This window comes from Balaenoptera physalus (assembly GCF_965194825.1).
Source record: "Balaenoptera physalus genome assembly, chromosome: 5".
Taxonomy (NCBI): domain Eukaryota; kingdom Metazoa; phylum Chordata; class Mammalia; order Artiodactyla; family Balaenopteridae; genus Balaenoptera; species Balaenoptera physalus.
The window spans coordinates 59,846,161-59,868,853 of record NC_138884.1 but is presented as its reverse complement, the minus strand read 5'-3'; the positions used below and the strand labels follow the sequence as shown (position 1 = coordinate 59,868,853).

General features: G+C 37.8%; 1 protein-coding gene and 1 long non-coding RNA gene across 10 annotated transcripts in view; one reads left to right on the top strand and one right to left on the bottom strand.

The window, feature by feature from the left end:
• Positions 1–22,657, top strand: part of MTHFD2L (methylenetetrahydrofolate dehydrogenase (NADP+ dependent) 2 like) — a 141,352-nt gene extending 118,695 nt beyond the window's left edge. For 3 of the 9 annotated variants that reach the window (XR_014264274.1, XR_014264275.1, XR_014264276.1), the window contains 2 exons: positions 10,301–10,618; positions 21,301–21,411. Coding sequence is in view for 5 of the 9 variants with exons in the window: in XM_082463873.1 (XP_082319999.1) it covers positions 21,301–21,413 (113 nt within the window). In the remaining 4 variants the exon portion in view is untranslated. The other 6 variants (XM_082463873.1, XM_082463875.1, XR_014264277.1 and 3 more) reach the window with 5 other exon arrangements.
• Positions 1–22,693, bottom strand: part of LOC309661892 — a 157,769-nt gene that overhangs the window by 63,527 nt on the left and 71,549 nt on the right. The gene's annotated exons all lie outside the window — the stretch shown is intronic.

Genomic DNA, 22,693 nt, shown 5'->3' with positions numbered 1-22,693 from the left:
ACCTCATTTGGGCACTATTGGAAATATGTAAATAAATGCAAATTATTTTACAAATTCAATGATTTATAAAACCAGGAGTCATTTAATCTATTTTATTTCTAAGAAAATATAGATGCCTACTTGTATTCTTCTTCACTATTAGATATTTTAGCTTCAATTTTAAATCAGGCTTCTCTCTAAGAAGAGTGATATTTTATATCAAATACAACATGAAGATTGCATCACCCTTACTATAGTTCTTGACAAAAGGAAATATTAAAACACCTTAAATATTTCCTTTTGACTTTAAGGTCAGGTTTTCTGTTTTGGTTTAGATATAATTCCCTCTAGACCACATCTTCCTTCATCTACTAGGGTTTCCTGCTCTTATTTCCTGCTCTCATAGCCAGTGTTTGTGTAGTGCTTACAGTGTGCTAGGTATTGTTCTCAGGCTTTTACATATGATAACCCTATAAGTAGATATTGTTTAATTTTGATTCAGTTATTATGATACCCCTATAAGGTAGGTATTGTTATGCCAACTACAAATTGGCACTTGCCATCTGCCTCTACAAGGATTAAATCAAGAGCTGCTGCAGCTGCTGACCTTCAACACCCCCTGAGAGGAGTTCAGGGTGGAGGTCAGGAAGGAGGCACTCTGGGCTCTGGGAAAAACTGGCAGAACAGGTCTTCAGATAGAGATTTTCAGGAGAAGATTTTATGAGCCCAATTCTTGCATCTCCTCGTATCTAGAGAAGCACTAAAATCCTTCATGGTGATGCCTGTTCCTCGTGACTAGCAGTAACCTTCACGAGACTAGCAGCAACCTTCTGCAAAAACTATGTATTTGATTGCATGTACTCCCCCTTCACCAGAATCACTGACCTTCCCTCCTACCTCTTTAGATCAGTTTCTCAGAGCTTTCTGAAATTCTGTCTCCCGGGCTATAGTCCTCATTTTGCACCAAATAAAACTTAACTCCCAACTCTCACGTTGTTTATTTTTTTTCAGCTGACAGTTATTATGCTGCATTTTACAGAGGCACACAAAGCCTGGGCATCTTGCCTGAGAGGACATAGCATGGGGGGCACCGTGGGTTTGTAGGCACTTATCATTTTTACCCTTTATTATCTCGACTATCCTATATTTCACTTGGTTAATACTTTCCTTTTAGGACGTTGAGTTATTTCTTTTATCCCCCACCCACCTTATGTATAATAGCAGGTTTTAAAGTGCCTAAACAACAGTATTGGTGTACAACAGTCCTCACTTTGCATGGTTCTGATATACACAAATTTCAATTACCACGGATTAGCTAAATAACACCAGTCCCCCAATAGAGTGATTTGAATTTCAGTTAGTAATTGCATCAAGTGCAAACTTATCTGCTAGCTCTTCGGGGCACAAATCGTGATGTCAGTAACAAATGTGCATCATGATCTGTGACCAATCATACCATTTCTTTCAAAGTCTGTGGGCGATTGGTCATGGCACATCTGTTATTCAGTTCAGACAGCAAAGTGTGTAGTTCTGTTGACTCTTTGTTTCTCAGTGATAAACCACATAACATTTTGCAAAAATACATCATGCAAAGAGAGAATTGCCAGCAAAGAAATGAAAAGTGATAATGCTGAAAGTGAAATTTGAAATAGCTGACCATGGGATGTTGACAGTGCCACTGTTTGCCATTTGAGACTCTAGATATACAGCCAGACGAAGTTAGTGAAGGCGAACTTATCGACATAAATGAGGAAAGTGGTTGTTACTGAAAGGATGACAGTGTCCCAGGGGAAGTGACACTGGCATAAAACTCTACATTAAAGGAACTCTCAGAGATATTTCATGACATAAGAAAGGGCAAAGACAAAATGTTGGAAGTGGATCCAAACTTAGAAAGGAATCTGACAATTCATCAAGTCATAAAAGAGATACTAGCTTTGTGTTATAAGGTATACGACCAGGGGAAGAAAAGCAGTATTCAAACTACTCTTCATAAGATTTTTACAAATAAAGAAAACACTTTGATTCTCAATGTTTCTAATGTTTAAATTACGGTATAATAAATAAATACTAGTTTTACTATTATTTTCAATTCTCTATACATTTATAAATCACAGTAAGAGAGTTTTTAGTGTTTTGACAAAAAATTTTTAAAGGTCGTTGAGCAAATGTAATTTCCCCCCATTGATTATTAAGATTACTTTGCACTGTTTCAGCTTGCATAGTCATTTTTATGATCTTACATTACTGTAAAAAGTGAGCCCTCCCTGCATTTATCTCTATGTTCAATAAAATTCATGAAATTAGTGGTCATATAGTTCAAATTCATATCCACTGTCATAGTCACCTCTACTACATGATTATTCAATTGTGTTCGATTACAATTTCTCAGTATTACTACCCATGGAGGTTATGCAGTGTTGGAGGCATTGTTTGCTTAGCACCTTTTCTAGGAAATCCACACTGGTGCTTTTGCTCAAAATAGATCCAAGTTAGGCCTCTGTGCAACACCATTCCTCTCTGGGTGCTTTGAGGAATTAATAAAGCCTTAAAGCTATTACTAAAGTGCTATTTTGTTTTCTATTGATCCTCAGTTATGGAACTCAAGATAGCTCATCACTGTTTTCAGCATCTGACAAGTGCTTACTGCTACCTTTCAATTACTTGAACATGCCTCCCCCCTTCAATTTAAGACATTACAAGAAGAAACGGTATTTTAAAACATCAGTGATAAAATTACTGTGTATGTCGAAAAATTGTTTTTCATTACAAACAATCATAAATAATCTTCTGAAAACCTTACATTTGCTAATACAGATTTAAAACAAAACAAAACAATGAGGCATACCCACTTTCACTTGGAATTTCTTTTAATCATTTTCTGTTGGTAGCTTTGAAAGGAAATTCATACATTCCTAACAAAGAAGGCTGTATTCTCATGAAACAGAAATAAGAGATGATGTGGTATGAGTTGTAAACTGCTTCTTCTGAATAATGAGCTGGGAAACAGTCTATGGGCCAGGACTCAGAAGCTCATAATTACGATGCTTTTGTAACAGCCATTCACTGAATGGATTTGGTCAGCTGAACAATCTAATTAATGACTTCCTATGCTGTTACTTCAGCTAAGCTTGTTCACATTGGTGAACATTCATATGCCTCATTTACACCTCGTAGATAACACACAGATGTGTCTATAATTTTTGGAAGCTTCAATAGCTTTGCTTCAGTTTTGTGATGAATTCTGCAGGGATTGAGGTGGAATGAAAGGAACTGAAATGTCTGCTCTGTATTTCCTCCCATCTCTCCTCCTTGTCTTCAATTCTTCCATCTCTGACTGCTCTGCTCCACTTACTGGTCTGTAAGAAAGCAGGGAGTAAGACAATGCTGGGAAGAACTGGTGAGAAGAAAGCAAAGAGATAGGAAGGAGGAACAGTGTGTAGCACTTTTCTTAGAATCAGAATAGGTGGGGTTAATGTCTAAGCATGATTCTCTTTGCTGACTTAAACTTATAGGATAGTAAATAGAAGTTATAGAGGTAAGTCTAAAGGTACATATATTGTTAATGGAACTGATTTAAATTATCAAAATAAAGAAGCCATGTTTTATGTGTTGAATCCTCTAACACAACCAATAGTTTTTTTTTCTATAACTACAGTTGCTTCTAGACATTTTGTGTATGCATATTTTACATACTTTGAGGAATATATGACTTATGCACTTAAATTTTTATCAGTCATTTTCCATGCTGAGGTCCTAGCTCATGGTTATGTTCAGTGAATATATCATGGTTTGCCGCGCTCCTTCTCTGTTGTTAAATGCTTGTTTCCCTTTTTTCCCCCTCTAAGTATTATACTAGAGTATAGGTTAAGCTGCTATAGCAAAGGGACGCCAAAATACATGAACTCAACAGAATAGTTTAGTTCACTCCCATAAAAGTCCAGAGTTAGGCAGACAATCAGCTCTGCTTCATTCAGGGATACTGGTTTCATCCATCTTACCTTTTATATTAGTTTGACAGAACTGCCGTAACTAAGTACCACAGACTGGGTGGCTTAAACAACAGAAATTTATTTCACATAATTCTGGAGGCTAGAAGTCAGAAACCAAGGTGTGGCCAGGGTTATTTCTTCTAATGCCTCTCTCCTTGGCTTATAGGTGGTCATCTTCTCCCTGTATCTTCACATCATCTTCCTTCTGTACATACCTGTGTCCAAATTTCCTTTCCTATAAGGACACCAGTCATATTGGATGAAGGCCTACACCAATGACCTTGTTTTAACTTAATTACCTGTTGAAAGACCCTCTCTCCAAATACAGCGACATTCTGAGGTACTGAGGTTGACTTCAACGTATGAATTTTGGGGGGACACAATTCAGCCTGTAACGCTATTCCACTTGAGCATTGTTATCTACACAGTTGAATTGCCTCCTCATCCATGGTTCCTTCCATGGAGGTGAAAGAGAGATGAAGGCAAGTGACTTCACTTTTGAGAAAATTGAACTGGAAGATGCATGTATCATTTCTGGTAGCATCCTACTGACCTGAACATAGTCACATGGCTGCTCCTATGTGGGAGTAAAAAAGATGTGGAATTTAGAGTCTCTAGATGGGCACCATACTTGGGTGAATAACAATCCATTCTGTATATAAGAACTTGAAGACCAACCTCTTACTTGGGAAAAAAAAAGAGATTTCTTCATCCAGCATCCACATACCATTCAGTCTGTCCTAAATTCATTCTGTTATGAAAACCTCAGGGACAATCTCATCATTGTCTGCTTGCTTTTTAGTCAGTTTCAAAGCATGAGCTGCTTCGTTTTTCCCTAGGGGGTTAGTGGATGCCTAGTGTCAGCGAAGTTATGTCTTGACTCAGTTGTTACAGTATTAACTCTGATCTCTCTGTAGGTAAAGGATATGTAGATTTCCAATAGAATTTGCATAGTCTTTATAGCCTCATCAAACTATCTGGTTCTAACTACATTCATTTTTATTATTCAATCATTGGTAGAGACTAGACACTTTTTGACTACTTCATGCAATGTCAAAAATTATATCAAGACCTTTTGGGGCTTCCATTTTTCGTAACTCCACCTTTACTGACCTTATTTTCAGGCTCTTGATTATTACTGATGTTTTCAGTAGCCCTTCTAATTCACTAGGCTATACTTTTTATTGAAGTGTATGTCATGCAATATGTCCAGAAGTTGGAAAAATAACAAAGGGAGCAGGTCAGGAGACACTCCTTGGCCCAGGGACCATCTGCAACATGTCCTGAGAAGGAAAGGCCCATGACTTACCACTTATTTTGACTGGTGAGAAAGAGAAACCTACAAAGTGAGATGTGGCAGGAGAGCAGGAGGCCTTCAGGGTGGTATGCTGGGAGGAAAGCCAGCTGGCTCAGGTCCACAAGCTTCCCTCTGCCCCTGCTGGTCTCACAGTGGCACACAAACTGAGAAAGGGCTCCCAGAGTGTTCCAGGCCAGGTTAAGGGTAAAGCTGGGACACCAGATAAATGGGATAGCAACAGAGAGTAGGTTTGCCAAGGCTGAATTGGGCCATGTTAGCCAAGAGGTGGGCAGGGGGCCACAGTGTAGGGGTCTGACTCAGACTCAGGGCCCCCGACCTCGGGAGATGGAGCTATTGCCATTGCCACGAGGCTCTTCTGAAGACCAAGGGCCAGGCCTGGGCACAGCCTACAGAGACCCCAGTCGTGGGGGCAATGGTACTTTAAGGCAGCCTGAGTCGAGAAGGCCTGGGTCATACTTGTAGGAACTGGGGACAAGCCTATGAGAAAGCTCTTGGCTACTGTTCCTGGGGCCCAGGGCTGCACAGGGTCCCAAAGACCCATGTTTCTCCTGGTTCAAGTGTTAAGATTTTTTGCATATGCCCAGCCAGGCAAGGTGAGATACCTGCTGTTAGAACACAGCCTGTGCATATATACCCAGAAGTGGGATTGCTGGATCTATTTTTAATTTTTTGAGGAAATCCATCCTGTTTTCAACAGTGGTTGTACCAATTTACATTCTCACTAACAGTGCACGTGTTCCCTTTTCTCCACATCTTCGCTAAAACTTATTTCTTGTCTTTTTGATAGTAGCCATTCTAACAAGTGTGAGGTGGTATCTCACTGTGGTTTTGATTTGCATTTCACTGTTGATTAGTGATGTTCAGCAATATTTCATGTACCATTGGCCACTTGTATGTTTTCTTTGGGAAAATATCCATTCAGTTCCTTGGCCCATTGTTTTAATTGGGTTGTTTGGGGTTTCTTTTGCTATTGAGTTGTATGGGTTCTTTATATATTTTGGTTATTAATCCCATATCCAATATGTGGTTTGCAAATATTTTCTCCTATTCTGTAAGTTGCCTTTTCATTTTGTTGTTACTTTTTCTGTACTGGAGGTTTTTAGTTTAATGTTGTCCCACTTGTTGATTTTTACTTTTGTTGCTTGTGCTTTGGTGTCATATCCAAAAAACTGTTGCTAAGACCAATGTTAAGGAGCGTCTTCTCTATGTTTTCTTCTGGGAGTTTTATGGTATCAGGTCTTAAATAGACTTTAATCCATTTCAAGTTAATTTTTGTGAGTGCTGTGAGAAAGGGCCCCAATTTCATTTTTCTTCATGTGGTTATCCCGTTTTCCTAGCATTGTTTGTTGAAGACACTATCCTTTTCCCATTGAGTATTCTTGTCTCCCTTGTCAAATATTAGTTGACCCTGTATGTGGGGCTTATTTCCGAGTTCTCAGTTCTCTTCCATTGGTCTGTGTGTCTATTTTTATGCCGGTACGGTACTGCTTTCATTACTGTAGCTGTGTAATATAGTGAGAAGTCAGGGAGTGTGATGCCCCCATCTTTGTTCTCAGCACTGCTTTAGCTATTCAGGGTCTTCTGTGTTTTCATACAAATTCTAGGATTTTTTTTTTTTCTATTTCTGTGAAAAATGCTATTGAAATTTTGGAAGAGATTGAACCAAATATATAAATGGCTTTGGGTAGTATGGACAATTAAAAAATATTAACTCCTCCAACCCATGAACATGGAATATCTTTCTGTTTATTTGTGTCTTCTATTTCTTTCCTCAAAGTCTTGCAGTTTTCATTGTACAGATCTTTCATTTCCTTGGTTAAGTTTATTCCTAAATATTTTATTGTTTTATGAAGCTATTGTGAGCAGGATAGTTTCATTATTTCATTTTAAGATATTTCATTGTTAGTGTATGGAAACAGAACTGATTTCTGTATGTTGATTTTATGAACAATCCCATTTCTGGTATATATCCAAAGGAAATGAAAATAGGATTTCAAAAAGATATGTCATGTTTATTGCAGTTTTATTTGCAAAAGATATGGAAATAACCTGTGTCCCTTAATAGATGAATGGTTAAAGAAGATGTGATATATATACAATGGAATATTATATAACCATGAGAAAGAAGGAAATCCTGCCATTTGCAACAACATGGATAGATCTTGAAGGCATTATGCTTAGTGAGATAAGCCAGACCGAGAAAGAAAAATACTCTATGCTCTCACTTATATGTGGAATCTAAAAAAGCTGAACTCATAGAAACAGAGTTGGATGGTGGTTACTAGGGGCTGGGTGGGAGAACTGGGGAGATGTTAAAGGATACAAACTTGCAACTAGAAGATAAATAAGTTCTGAAGATCTAATGCACAGCATAATGATATAGTCAACAATACTATATTATACACTTCAAACTTGCTAAAAGACCAGTTGTTCTCGCCACAAAAAAGAAATTATAATTCTGTGACGTGATAAAGCTGTTAACTAAACTTACAGTGGTAATCATATTGCAATATATAAATGTGTCAAATTAACAGGTTTGTACACATTAAACTTACACAATGTCAATTATATCTCAATACATTTTTTTAAAAAAGAACACGGCATGCAGGATGTTAGGATCGGCCTGAGACACTGCGGGCAGGGATGGGGACCGGGACTCACACCTGGGTTTCTGCTCCTCAGTGCCCTGCTTGCCCTTCGGATCCTCCTTTGGGGCCCTGTGTGCTGCCCTGCTGGGCACCCTCCTGTGGACAGTCTGGGAAGGCAGTGGGGCCAAGTGCCCTCCTGCAGCTGGGTTAGCTTCACAGGGAGGCGGGACCAGCACCAGCTCACTAAGCTACCGAGGAAAACAGTTTTCATGATGGAGTCTGTGCTTGAACTCGGGGGGGGATTTGTGGATGAGGAGTGGTTGGTCCTAGAGAGGGAGGGAAAAGGGGGCATCTAGCCCAGCCACCCTGGGAAAGTAAGGAGAAAGAGAAGGCCAAACCTTGAGCTGGTCTGTCCATCCACTCCAGGCCTATAACCCACTCGTTTCTTAAACTGCCCCAGGAACGAGACACGTCCAGCCTTGGAGGGGAGACAACAGCTGAGCCCACCCCTGGCAGTGATTTCTCTCTGGCCCACAATTCCCTGCACAGTAGAGGCCTAGGGGTTCTCTGGCCCCTCACAATAACCCTTTCTAAAAAATGCTGAGGAGGACAGTGGGAAGAGGAGGGGCTGCTCGGGGTCCTCTCAGGAATGCCTGGAGGCCAGAGAGGAACTGCGGGATGGGATGCAGGAGGGAGTGGGAGATGCTATGTGTCTGGCATTGTCATAGGCACTTGGGATGCAACAGTGACAGAAATAGGCCAAGTCCTTCCCCAAAAGTAGCTTACATTCTGGTTGGAGAAGACAGATAATAAATAAATACATACATATGCTATATTAGGCAGTATTTAATGTTACAAAAATAAAACAAGGGGGGCTACAGATTTATGGAGTGAGGTTGTTTAGAAAGGGTGGTCAGAGAAAGCTAACTGCTGACCTGAACAAAGTGAGGGAGAGAGCCATGTGGATATATGGGGGAGGAACAGTCCAGACACATGGAACAGCACGTGTAGAAACCCTGAGGTGCAGTGTGGCTGCTGGTATTGATAAGCTGAAGAAGGCCACTGTAACTGGGACAGAATAAATAGGGGGAAGAATGCTCGGATATAAACTCAACGAGGTAGCAGTAGGGGTGCCACATCATGACTGGCCTTACAGACCATGGAAAGGAATTTGAATTTTACTCTAAGTGCAATGGAAAGCCATTGGAGGATTTGGGCCAAAGACATGATATTTTTGCATTTTAACAGGATAACCCTGGTTTTCTGAATGGCAAATAGACCTTAGAGAGGTGAGGATATAAATTGGGTGCCTGATAAGAGCCCATTGTAATTATCCAGGTAAGAAATTATCCAAGATGGGGTGTGGCCCAGGATGGTAACGGGTGAAAGTATTAAGAGGTAGTTCGATGGTAGATAAAATTTAAAAGGAGAGTTAGAATGGTTGGCTAAATGATTAGATATAAAAGGAAGAGGAGAATTATTTATGACTCTAAGAGTTTTCAAATAGGCAAGAGTGAAGGTACCTGTTCTAGAATCCTTTTGAGATGAGTCTGAAAGGATCAATGAATTTCATCTATTTATGTGTATATAGGGCAGAAAGTGGGAGAAGAAAAAGGGGCTCTTTCCATGTGGAGGGAACAGCAGATCAAAGGCAAGGAGGAAAAACTACAAAAGGCCTTATGTACTCAATAATAGGTCCAACATTGTTGAATGAGGAAAGTATGATATTCTAAATAATCGTGATTTGGCCCCAAATAGCTGTAGCTTTACCATGATTTCTTCAAAAGAATCTCCACTGGACAAATCTCTCCTAGAGCAAAAAGAACCCTATAATTTGGGACTCCATCTGGTCAGAATTATTCCTCAAAATTTCCAACCCAATAGTCAAAAGATGAGGACAGAAAAGCGTCTAGAATTACATAGAAGGTACCATTCTTCTGAGAAACTACTATAAAGGAAACTAGTATAAAACTCCCAGAGTGCTTTTAAAGCAGGTTTTCGTCTGTATTTTCTCTTCTTTTACTACAGTTGCTTGCAGATGTCTTATTTATGCATAGTACTGTACATTCAAAACCTGAGAGTTACCTTTTACTCCATGCTGTTTTTATATTATGTACAACCTTTCATAAAAGATTATGATTTGAAGTTAGGGTGATTTAGGTTTGAATTCTAGCTCTGTTGCTTAAAACAATTATGATCTTGGCAAATCACTTCACCTCTCTGAGACTTGATTTTATCATCTGAAAAACTGAGATAAATAATACCTATCTTATAGAGTTGTTATGAAGATTAAATGAAATAATCACCTCACCTGAGCTAATGTATGTGACTTGCTGAGCATAATACCTGGCAGAAAACAGTGTATGTTTGTATTTGTGTACATGCACATTGTTCAGCCTTTCTCTCCATTCCCACTAGAGCAGCAGTCCCCAACTTTTTTGGCACCAGGGACCAGCTCCAGTTTCATGGAAGACAGTTTTTCCATAGACAAGGGAGGAAGATGGTTCAGGCGGTAACTCGAGCAATGGGGAGTGATGCGGAGTGGCAGATGAAGCTTCGCTCACTCGCCCATCACTCACCTCCTGCTGTGCGGCCTGGTTCCTACCAGGCCACGGACTGGTCTGCGGCCCAGGGATTGGGGACCCCTTCACTGGAGTACTAATCTGGAAATATGTAACTTCACATTTCAATTACCACCCAGCTCCTCATTACTTTTCTGGCCTCAGCTCTCTTCTGATCAGGTATGTTTTCACCCAACAGTCATATGAATAACTTTAAAGCACTCATGATTATCCCCATCTTCTCCAAACTCCTGTAGTAGATCTCAGTCTGCCTCTATTCTTTTTGCTCTTAATCCTATACTACCTTGCACTTTTATTTAGTTGTTCCCTACTAAATTGTATGCCTCTGTAACGTAAGCTTCTTGTCCTACATTTCTTTTGTCTCTCCATTCCATACCAGGTCTCAGCCTTCTTAGTCATATCATTGGTCATTTGTATGATCATCCTCGATACTTATAAATCTCTTGTGTCACTCTTACATTACAGAAGCCATTCCTTATAGTTGCCCTAATGGGAACAAAATCTCCCACTCAAGATGGCATCCAACACATTATTAATCTACAGAAACCCAGATTCAGTAGTGATACATCCATTGAGTCATACATTGATTTGCTCAGCACATATTTCTCACTCAACACACCTTCCAGGTACTAGGGATATGGCCATGCACAGAGAGACAAAGTCCCTGCTCTCACGGAACTTATATTCTCTAGATTATATGTCAAAGTAAGCTTCTTTTGGAAGTGGTTTTGGTACTACTTATTCCAAATGTGTGTTCTACAACAGGGGTCCCAACCCCTGGGCTGTGGACTGCTAGCAGTCCTCCGGCCTGTTCGGAACCAGGAGGTAAGCGGTGGGCGGGGGAGCGAAGCTTCATCTGCCGCTCCCCATCACTCCCCATGGCTCACATTACCACCTGAACCATCCCCCCCTCCCCCCGCCCCTGCCCCCCCCACCACCTCGTCCCTGGAAAAGTTGTCTTCCACAAAACCGGTCCCTGGTGCCAAAAAGATTGGGGACCGGGGGACCACTGTTCTACAAGATGGGAAAGTAAGAACATGTTACCAGCTTCTATGGAAATAAGACTATTTTGGAATGGTATCACTTTTAGAGAACTATTAATCTGTGATGACATTGTAAAGAACCAGAATTAGACTGGCTCTCTACCAACTCAGCTTCCGTGTTAATCATTTTAATTTGATGATATGTGTCTTAGTCAGTTTGGGTTGCTATAACAAATTACCATAGACTGGGTGGCATAACCAACAAGCATTTACTTCTTACACTTCTGGACACTGGAAGTCCAAGATCAGAGTGCCATCATAGTCAGGTTCTGGTGAGAACCCTTCTGAATTACAGACAGCTAATTTCTCATTGTATCTTCACATGGCACAAAAAGCGAGAGTTCTCTGGGGTCTTTTTTTTTAAAGGGTATTAATTCCATTCATGAGGTTGGAACCCTCATGACCCCTAATCATCTCCCAAAGGCCCCGCCTCCTAATACCATCACACTGGAGGGTAGGATTTCAACATATGAATTTTGAGGAACACAAATATTCAGTCAAAAACAACATGGTTGATCAGTCCAACTCAAAATATCAGCTCTTTGTGGTAAATGATTACAAGGTAGCTCAAAAGTTCAGCTTTAGTATAAAAGAAGATCTAACACTGTAGCCCAGAGGTGATCTCTTCCAGTCATTTTTTAAAAAGCTGATAGAAATTGGTAAAAGCCTCTGTTAGAGAGACTGTTACTAATACTGTGGTCATAGTGCTATATATGTCATTTCAGAAAGCAGGTAGAACCACTGATGGTCACTATGAAATCCCTACCAGTGAGCCAATTGCCACCTTGTTACTTACAACATGGACAAGATGCTTACTGTGAAGTCTAGGTCTTTGAAATCAGGTTAACCTTTAGAGACATTCTTTTTAGTAGAACGTATTTGACATTGAATGATCTATCTTTATAGAGCAGAGTGGAAGTTGAAGCACAAAAAGGCCGTCTACCAGAACAGGAGAAGTGCCTGATGCCTCTGCAAATCTTTCTTCTTTTATACTGAAGGATGAGAGTTGTTTTTTTTTTTTTTTTGTAGTTGTTTCTCAGGACCTTTTAAAAATAAAAATATCTATGGAAGGGAAATCTTATCTCCTAGTGTCTTGGGTTGATTATGACAGACTACTGGGATCAAGACCCCGCCAAGAGATTTTGAGAAGACTCCAAACACCCTATCTAGTTTACAGATTTGCCAATCTATTGTACGAATGTTCAGAAGCTTGAGGAAAAGGATTGGGTAGGAAAGTAAAAGGACTGGGGAGAATGACAGGAGTAAATGATAATTTTTTGTAAAGGAAGTCATGAAAGGAAGATATTTTTAGTCATGTTGATAGAGTACTAGAAATATCCTAGCAGTGATTCCCTACTCCTGCCCACCAAAATAGAAACTGGCAATGATGGCTGATACCATTCATGGTCAGAAAGGAGGTTCCTCTGGTGGGTCATAGACAGAGTTTGTAGAAAACAATTTCAAAATTTCATTGGGTGATTGATTTGCCATTTGGCTCCATTGACAGCCTTCCGAGTTGTATGAGTGGCAGTTTTAGATATTCATATCTATGATACAGTAGCTGGATATACGTAGATTTGATTTAACATAAGGAGAAAAGTAACTAAAGCAAAAAAAAAAAAAAAAAAAAGAACGAAAAGGCTTAGCCATCTTACCCATTCAGGTAATACAGTAAACAGGTGAAGGAAGTCTTTGTAAGTACAACTTATAGAAATGTGACCAGAGTCTCATATTCTTGTCCCCAGTAGGGCATTAATCCTGTCTGTCCCATTAATACCCCACTGGGTGCCATGATAATGAATATCTTAATATATATATAAAAAAAACCTTGTAGAAACCCCAGGAATCAGGCAGCTAGGTAAATGCAAGAGAAAGCATAGTAAATTGTCTCTGGGGCACCTGATTCCTCGCTGCCTTGCAAGAATTCAGTGGCGAGCCATTCACTTCTCAAGGAGCCCTTTACTCTGTCTGGCTCATCATGCTCTCAAGTGCCATTTTTTTTATCAACCATATGAGAAAGTAGAGTGTTTTCCATACTATCTCCTGAGTCATACTATTTCTCCAGTCTTATGCCAGTCAGGTTTTTCTGGTTGTTATTCATGCACTTCATTTTCCTGAAGCGTGTCTCCCCTTCATTACAGTGGATATATTTGAGACGTCATGCCTAAATGGACTGCATTTAGAAGCAAGGGGAAATCTCCAAGCATTTAATTTAGGCAATTGCACATGTATAGGAGGAGGGTGAAATTCACATGAAAGGAATGAGGAGTTTTTCTTCTGCTGCTCGTTGCCACAGATAAGGAATCATCCCTTTTTCCTTTTGGAGAAGGGGGTTGGTTTTAAAAATTAGTTGTAGCATTGTTGGAAATCTGACATGGGCTATAGAGTACTTCGTTGAAAGAGACAGAGAATTGGACAAAATATAAAGGGAAATAAAACAATGCTACAGGAACTTGAGATATCAATTCCTCCTCTTCCACCCAAAAATAGATTTATAAAGCACAAATACATTCTTTGACTTTGCCAGAATATACAATTTCCAAACTGTATTAGCAAAATTAAATTCTGTTTAGGTACATATGGAGATTCCATTATTTGGGAACTTTGGACTAGTATATCATGTACTGTAGCAGAAATTCACTCTCTGCCTAAGAATTAGTGAGTCTTCCTAACAAAGTATTTTAGATGAGAGTTATTAAGCTCAGGCCCTGGGAACGTGGGAACGTAAATTTTCCAGAGGAAATAATGACACAGAACACGCAAGCCAGAGACACCCTGTGGTGAAGCATGGGTTGCTGGTGCCAAAAGGTTAATGATCACATACTTCTTCCTTTATTCCTACCTTAATTGTTAAAAGGCATTTTAATGTCCCTTATGTTGTTATAAGTATCCTTCATTAGTAATATTTCCACACCTTGTGTCACCCCTGGATTTTTTTGAGGCACACACATAAACTGAACACCTAGTTTCTTTCATCATCCCTCTCATCACCTCAAATTTTAAACATGAATATCTTCTGCTCCATACCTATTCTTCTTATCATGACATTGAAAGATGGTTGACTTCAAGTAAGAAATGTTGGAAATTATGTCAAGCGAAACCTGTGTTAATTTTTCCCTTTAGAAATCTGAAGCCAGTAACATGATAAAAAGTAGATGTCTCTATAGTGGAGAAAAGGGAGCACAGCAGATTAGATATATATTCCAGGCTGAAAAAGGATTTCTTGAATGATAATTTAATAGCATTCAAGAACCTGAAACTTTATGAAAATACAACATGAATTTCTCCTTTAAATTTTCTTCTGAAAATTATTTAGTAGCATACATTTTTCTCTCCAATTTCTCATCTTGCAAAACTGGTTATTCTTAAATATATAAATGCCTAGGTTCATTCACAAAAGATATTTTTTTAAAAGCTCATTCACCCAGAACACAGTAACTACAGCTGCCATCACCTAATCTAAGTTTCCTGACCCCTCACTTCGGGGTCATGCAGCCCCTGACCACCTTCCTAGCCTCATCTCTTTCTACTCTCTGTTTCCACCATGTGCTTCGGCCATAATGAACTTCTTTGAGCTCCTCCATTGCATCAGCTTCATTGTCAAGTCCAAAGTTCCTTTGCTTTTATTATTCCCGATGTTTGCGTTGCATTCTCTCCTTCTTTCTTACCCCCTCGGACATCCATAAAATCTTGAAGATTTTCTGCCACTTTACAAATATGTCTCTGGCCCCCATTTGATTTGGGGTGCTCCCACAAGAACCAGAATTTGTTCCCGTCTTAGCACATCTCACTTCCTGTTGCTATTGATACTTTTGTGTTCTCCCTTCTCTGCCCCAGATGATAAACTGATCTCATTAGAAAAATGTACACAGAACAGGGAGTTTCCCCATTTGACTTATCCTGCCTCAGAATATTCTTTTTCCAAATTTTAAAAATACTTTATAAACAACAAGGTCCTACTGGAAAGCACAGAGAACTATATTCAATATCCTATGATAAACCATAATGGAAAAGAATATATTTTTTAAAAGTATGTATATATGTATAACTGAATCACTTTTGTATTGCTGTATAGCAGTAGTTAATACAACATTGTAAATCAACTATACTTCCATAAATAAAAATAAAAATACTTTAACCATTGCTCTTAGGTTAATGCCCCAAATTTTTGGCATTGTCTGCTGTGCCCTACATGAGCTAGACTCTTTCACGTCATCTTCTGCACTCTTCACTTCTGCATGTCAGCCCTGCTGGCCTTCTTGCAGTGTTTCCAGGAGTTCACGCCATTTTCTGCCTCAGGGAAAGGTTATTTCCACCTCATCACAAACACTGTTCCCCGACCAAGAACACTGTCTACTCACCTCTCCATTTCATGCGGAAAAGTTTGGTTCATCCTCTGATTTCTGGACTTGGCAGTTTTTAGCATGTGTGGGAACAGTGAATAATGAGGTTAGGAGAATACGCCAGGGTTAGGAAATAATGCAAACATGGATGTAGGGCCATATCATAAAAGATCCTAATTGCCATGACAAAGAATTTATATTTCATCCTAGAGACAGTCAAGATTCATCAAATGTTTATAAGCTGAAATGATCTAATCTGTGTTTTAAAGAATAAATCTGGCAGCAGGTTATATGGCTAATAAGGTAGAGACTGAAATCCAAGAGACGATTATAGTAGATTATAAAAAATGACTATACTATCTTCTGTCCTCATAGCACATCCTCTTGGCAATGTGACTTTGCCATTCGTCCTATTCCAGGCCTTTAAATTTGAGCTTGACCATGTGACTTGCTTTGACCAATGGGGCATTCAAGTATTGCACACTGGGGTTTGCCTGGGACCTGACTGGGAAAGCTGAGGCCACCATGTGAAGTAGCCTTCACTGAGGCAGTGAATTTTAACCTTGTTTTAAATCTACTCTACACTGTTTATATGTATAATACTCCCCCCTACCCCCCCCCCCCCCAGTTAGAAACATCTCTCATTGCAGCAGTGATTCTCAGTGATGTGTACTGGAATCATGTGGTGGGAGGGGGCATATCTAGTTTGACTACAGTTCTCAGGAGATTCCAACATACTCTATGACTACAAACTGAAAATCACTCTACTAAGTTTCATGGATCAATGAATGAACAGTTAATGCAGCCTGGGGAGTTAACAAGTACCACTAAGAAAGTGACATTTAGCCAGATCTGAAAAGGAAGAATAAGTATTCATCAGATGGAGAAGTGCAGGAAGTATATGTCAAAGAAAATAGTATGTACAAAGGCAAATCTTGTGTCCAAAATGACTGATTTTAAATGGTAATTTCTTTCCTTTCTATACAACTGAACATACACTCTCTAATGTCTAAATCTGGCTGGTAGAGCATTATTTTTAAGGAAATCTATAGAATATACTTTGCAGGGTCAAGAGTTTACAGAGAGGTCATTCAGATAAATTATCATAATTGTCACCTTTCCTCAAAATATTCTTATTTTCAGGTAACTGCTTTAAACATTATCAAGTCATTTCCATCTAAATCTCATTCCCTAGAGTAAGTTCCACACAGGTAACAATAGGATTTGGTGATTATTTTACTTGCCTCCATTGTCAGTTTCAGTAACTCTAAAATGATGTTGACTTTATGAAATTTAATCTAACTCTGGTTTTGAGATACCTGTTCATGAGCCTCTCTTGAAAGCATTGATATCAATCAAGATCTAATACCTGATTCTCATATATACAGAATTGTTAGTATTTTCCTTAAAACCCGCACATACTCCCTCACAGTAAGTAAGTTTTTGAATGAAACTATTACCTAAAAATTCTTCTGTAATTGTTTTCAATGGAGCATGTAGTATACTTTTTCCTCACACATAATAGGTTTAATCTTTAATAGCATCATCTTCTACAAACAGGTGCAAACCCTTGTCTGCCCTCGGGAAAGACCAGCCAATGAGAAGTCATTCTGGTGATGTAATGCTTGTTAACTCAACTATCTCTCGGACATGATTGGGGAAGATGCTCTTCAGAGCATCAAACATGAATTGAATTTAACTCTTTCTCACATGACTGAGTTTAGCTCATAAGCCACTTCTGGTACTTCATAAACATGTCGCTTAGGACAGCCTTGAAATAGTTACGCAAAATCATTATAGAGAATTTCTTTTAAGCATTGGCATCTGTACCCGTTGGTATTGGCCAATGATAATTTCTTATCTCTCTTGAGAAGTCACTTCCATATCTTGGTCCTTATGTAAATAGACAAAGAATACATTAACACTAGCCAGCAGCAGAAAAATTTAACATTTCTTTCTCAGATGTAGAACCTAATGAAAATCAAATTAAACGGAATAGAGATCTTATATTTTTAAAATCAGATTCATCACAGTCTGCCTCTCATGACTGTGTACAAACTTCATCTTCACATCTGCCCAGTTTATTTCAAAGATAAAAATATTTGAAACAAGTATTTGTATAACCAGGTGTGTTCACAGTGATGTAATAAACTTCTGCCTAGTGAGTAATTTACAGGTCTCTGTTGATGCAACTAAATGCTTATGAATGTCCAGAGAAGTCCTCGCCCAGGTCAGGTAAAGACCCATTACCTATCACATAGTCTAATTCTATGAAGTGATAGACAGGACAGGATAAATGTGTGTTAGCTTCCACAGTAAAGTGTGCAAAACTACAGACACAGAGCTACAAATTTTGGGCAGGTATTATTTCATGCAACAGCTTATTCTCATTCCCTATTCCTCCACCTCAAACCTCACTTTTTGAGCAAAAGAATGCAATAGTAAGCATTTTGTGAAAAACATAATTTGAAAGAGGAGGGTATAATACCAGATCAGTGGTTTATCTGATCTGAATCTCACCCAAGAAAGAAAGCAGCTCAAACTGCTAAGCCAGCTGAAATTTGAAGTGCTGGATATAATTCAAAGATGATGAACTAAGAGTACTCACAGTAAAATTGTAGGAAAATTACTATATTAGAACTTTCCCCCCCTTTGTTTCTTTTTTCAAAATATCCTCTTAACCCTTTGAGAAAACTGAGTTAATTTGGGGCACATGAGCCCTTCTTGGGGCTTTTCAACTTGTTCAGGTCATGGTAATACAGTTGCATTGGGATGAGATAGAATTATGGTATCATAGAATGATTCAAACCTAGCTGTGAATAATGTCTCTACCATATTAGAAAATGGTTAAGTCACTTTAACTTCAGTGAGCCACACTTTCTTCAGCTATTAAAATGAAATAATAGTTAAATATTAATTATTAAAATGATGTGTATAAAGTTCTTGGCAAGTAATAAGTAGTCAACTGATAGTGGCTATGGTTATTACTATTTTTCCATATATACATAATTCCAAGCCACTTCATTTTTCAAAGTTGAAAGCCAAATTATATAAAAAATTATTGTATACCCAGAATGGATTCCCAATTTTATCTAACTTTTGATTGTGAAATAAACCATTTTATTTTCCATTGAAGATTTAGTTTGTACTTGATTCTTAATTTGCCATATTATTCAGTAGTATTCTATTTTTATCTATTAATATTTCAAAGTTAGTGCTCTACAAATATATGATTTTACATACTATCAGTGTAAATAATAGTAGTATAGTACATTTCTTCTAGAGATCTGCTGAAATTTTTAAAGGCATTACTTCTCTAATCCTATAGAAAAGGTTCTGGAAGGCATTGTTCATGCCATCAAGTCAGCTTATTGGAAAATGAAAAATGCAGTTTGTCACCATCATGCAAAATATGTAGTTTGAGAATTTCAGTAAATTAACTTGAACTAAATTGTTTTGATGTTGTTTGTATCTAGTCAAAAGCACTGACACATTCTTGCAAATTGATTTTAGATTTTAAATTTCAAGGGCTATTTAGTTCACATTATCATAATTTACTGAATGCCTCACCTGTGTATGGAGAAGTTCTCAGATTAAAAATGACAACAATAATCACCACGAGACTTAGTTTCTGCCTTCTTGGTGCCGGTGTCTAATGAAAGGAACAGCACAGTGTGGTAAATTCCATAACAGAGTTTGGTATAAAGTGACTGGAAACATAGATAGTGGCGCTTTTAATTCAATGCTGGAGGGGTGAATTTTTGAGAAAAATGATGGACAGGTAACATTTTATTGGCTTTTAAAGAATAATAAGGAATTTCTTATTTGGGTAAGGTAGCAGCGTATTCCAGGTGGAAGGAATAACGAGAGCAAAGGAGGAAAGGAATGATAATTTGTAGCTATTTATGAAAATAGCTGTTGACCTAGTCTAGTGTTTCTACAGTATAGAGTACATTGGATAGAAGTATGGTGGGAAAAGGACATGCTTCATGTATAGAGACACGTTTTGGAAAACTAAAATATTACCTTCTAAATCACAGCATTCTTATCTTTTCTTTGTTATATGCCATGAGAAGATTCATGATATACACTAGCTGGATTTTGTGTGTGTGTGATGCCTTCAAGCTTATCTGGACTTTTCTTCAAGTAAAAGAATATTATTCCTTTGCTTTTCCTATTATTAAAAAATATTGCATTATACTAATACACTTAAAATAAGGTAAATGTAAATTTTACAAACCATATTTCAAGAAGGCAATATAAATTGTACAAAAGTAATGCTTAATTAAGATTTAGGAAACATCTACTGATTTCGTTTATGTAGAAGCATATACGAGCAAACTTGTAAAGGCAGTACATCTAACTAGCATGTGATTGATAAGGTCAGAGTATGCATTAAAGAAGTATTGTCTATGCTAACTTTGTACTAAAAGAGTTATCTGGGAAAAGTTCATTGTTCTTATTCACATGGTGAAACACTAAACCAGTAGGTCAATTCATGAAACCATTCACCTGTAATATTGTGGGTGTGAGAACATTCTTAAATAAAACTTGATGAAAATTCTCTGCCATTTTCTTTGAGTATATTCACTGAATAAGAAGTCTTCATTCATACCTTAGAACAGGACTATGTGTATTTGCTCAGTTAATTTTAATGTGTTTAATGATTTTTATTAGACTTGCACTGGAATGTATTATCCACATATACATGATGCTGTTTTTATAACAGGACTATTCTAATTTAATGGATGCTGTGTGCTGGACTATCTATATCCTGTATCCCCTTTGTGACCAATATCATGTATTTTAGAAGTAGTTAACTGGAATTACATGTAGTTGGATCAATCAGGGGTTATAGATTTTCATTATGTAAAACTAACTGAGCTGCGTAGAGATTCATCCTACAGTGTTGGCCTCATTGTGTTCTTTCTATACACATTAGATATCATACACAGAAGTGTGTGTGTGTGTGTGTGTGTGTGTGTTATAGTCTACTTCATTCTAAAAATGATTTGAGGATGTTAGGGTTATATGTGTAATGCAGAAAAATCCACTGTATTCTGTTAATTAAACAAGGGAGCCATTAGACTGAGATGGCTCTAATGCCCTGGCTGCCTATGTAAGCAAACCAAAATCTAGGCTTGTAGATTTTGCCTCAAGGTTACAAAATCAAAACCCAAGGACAACCAATCACAAACAGCCGACTAGGCTTAAAGCTATAACCAATCAATGATTTCCTTGCTTTGCTTCCACCTTTTCTCTGTAAGTCTCTCCTGTCGGTGGAAGCTTTCCTAGCTATACTTCAGGTTTGGCACTGCCCGATTAGACTCCATTTTTGCTCAAATAAACTCTTAAATTTTTAAAATGCTTCAGTTTTAACAGTTCAGTATGTTTAAAAATATGAAATTCTCAGAAAAAATAAAAAATAAAGAATCCTTTCTGTTTCCTCCATCAGCTGTTAAGAAGAAGGCTAGCTTTATCACTCCAGTTCCAGGAGGCGTGGGACCCATGACAGTGGCAATGCTTCTCAAGAATACCCTTCTGGCAGCTAAAAAAATCATTTACTAGATCACATGAAAGAATAAAGCAAACTGAAGTCATGCTACGTATCTATTTGACAAAAGGCAAAAACCTTTATATTTTACTACAAAGCTATTTCTACATTGTATTTATTTTTTCACAGATGGAATCACTGTGGATCAGATGATTCACACAATCTTACGCATTTCCTGCTAATAATTACTGAATATTTTGAGTGGATATTGAGTTTTAGGAAAAAAAAACAAAACAACTGCAATGAAAACTTTGGTAACAATTGTTTATTTTGTGATTAATATTTGTTCATAATGTTAAAACTAATACAGGGCTCATAATAAATGCATATATTTTTGACACAAATATCACAAATAGTGTGTTTTCAACAAACATTTTGTCAGACAAATAAGCTCCCTTGTAAAATGTAATTTAGGTTTTGCCATAATCATGCCCAATTTTTATATATTTTACGTACTATATCATATGATGAAAAAGAGTTTATTTGCTAAAGGAAAGATAAAATACTAAAAATAAACTTTTGATCTCATATACTTCCCAAATGCATCCTACGAGGCATACTAATGAGAAATGATGGAAAGAAAAACATGCAAGGAAGGCAAAAAATGCAGTGCTACTTGGAAAGGTACTGATTATTTCAAGTGGTGAATTACTAATTGCCAAGTAAAAATGCAATAAGAATGTGTTAGGTTTACATGTAATTTCTTTGTTCTTCTAGAAAAATATTTGGACAATACCTTCCTTGAAGAATAATGGAAACTCCAAAACCAAACAAATATACAAAACAAAACTAAGGTTGTATTTTCCCACAAATATCAGGAAAATACAATATAGTATGAATGAGGACTTCATTAAAGAATAGAAGTTATGTTTGTTCACAAATCTAGAAATCTAATAGAAAAATATGACACAACGTGCCCAAGCTAAGCCTTAGGATATGACTAAAAATCTATTGCTTTGTTACTCACAGTTCTTCCCTCTTCTCTTATAGCATTTGGTTCTCAAAGTAGATGCCATGTTTCTAACAAAACTTAAATTAGAAAAAACATGTGACTGTTAGTTGAAGGCTATTTTGAGACTACCCTGGGCATATAATTGTATTGCTTTCAGGCCCAAATCCCAGTCTGTTTATGTACCAGTAATGATTCTTACCCAATGCATGTCTTTATTAGTGTATACTCTTGATCATTTGTGTGAAAATAGACTAGATGTTTATAATTAATATTTCAACTGTATAATAAAACCAATTTGGAAAGGAATACCTGTCTTCTTTTTCTTTAAGCTATCTGTAACTT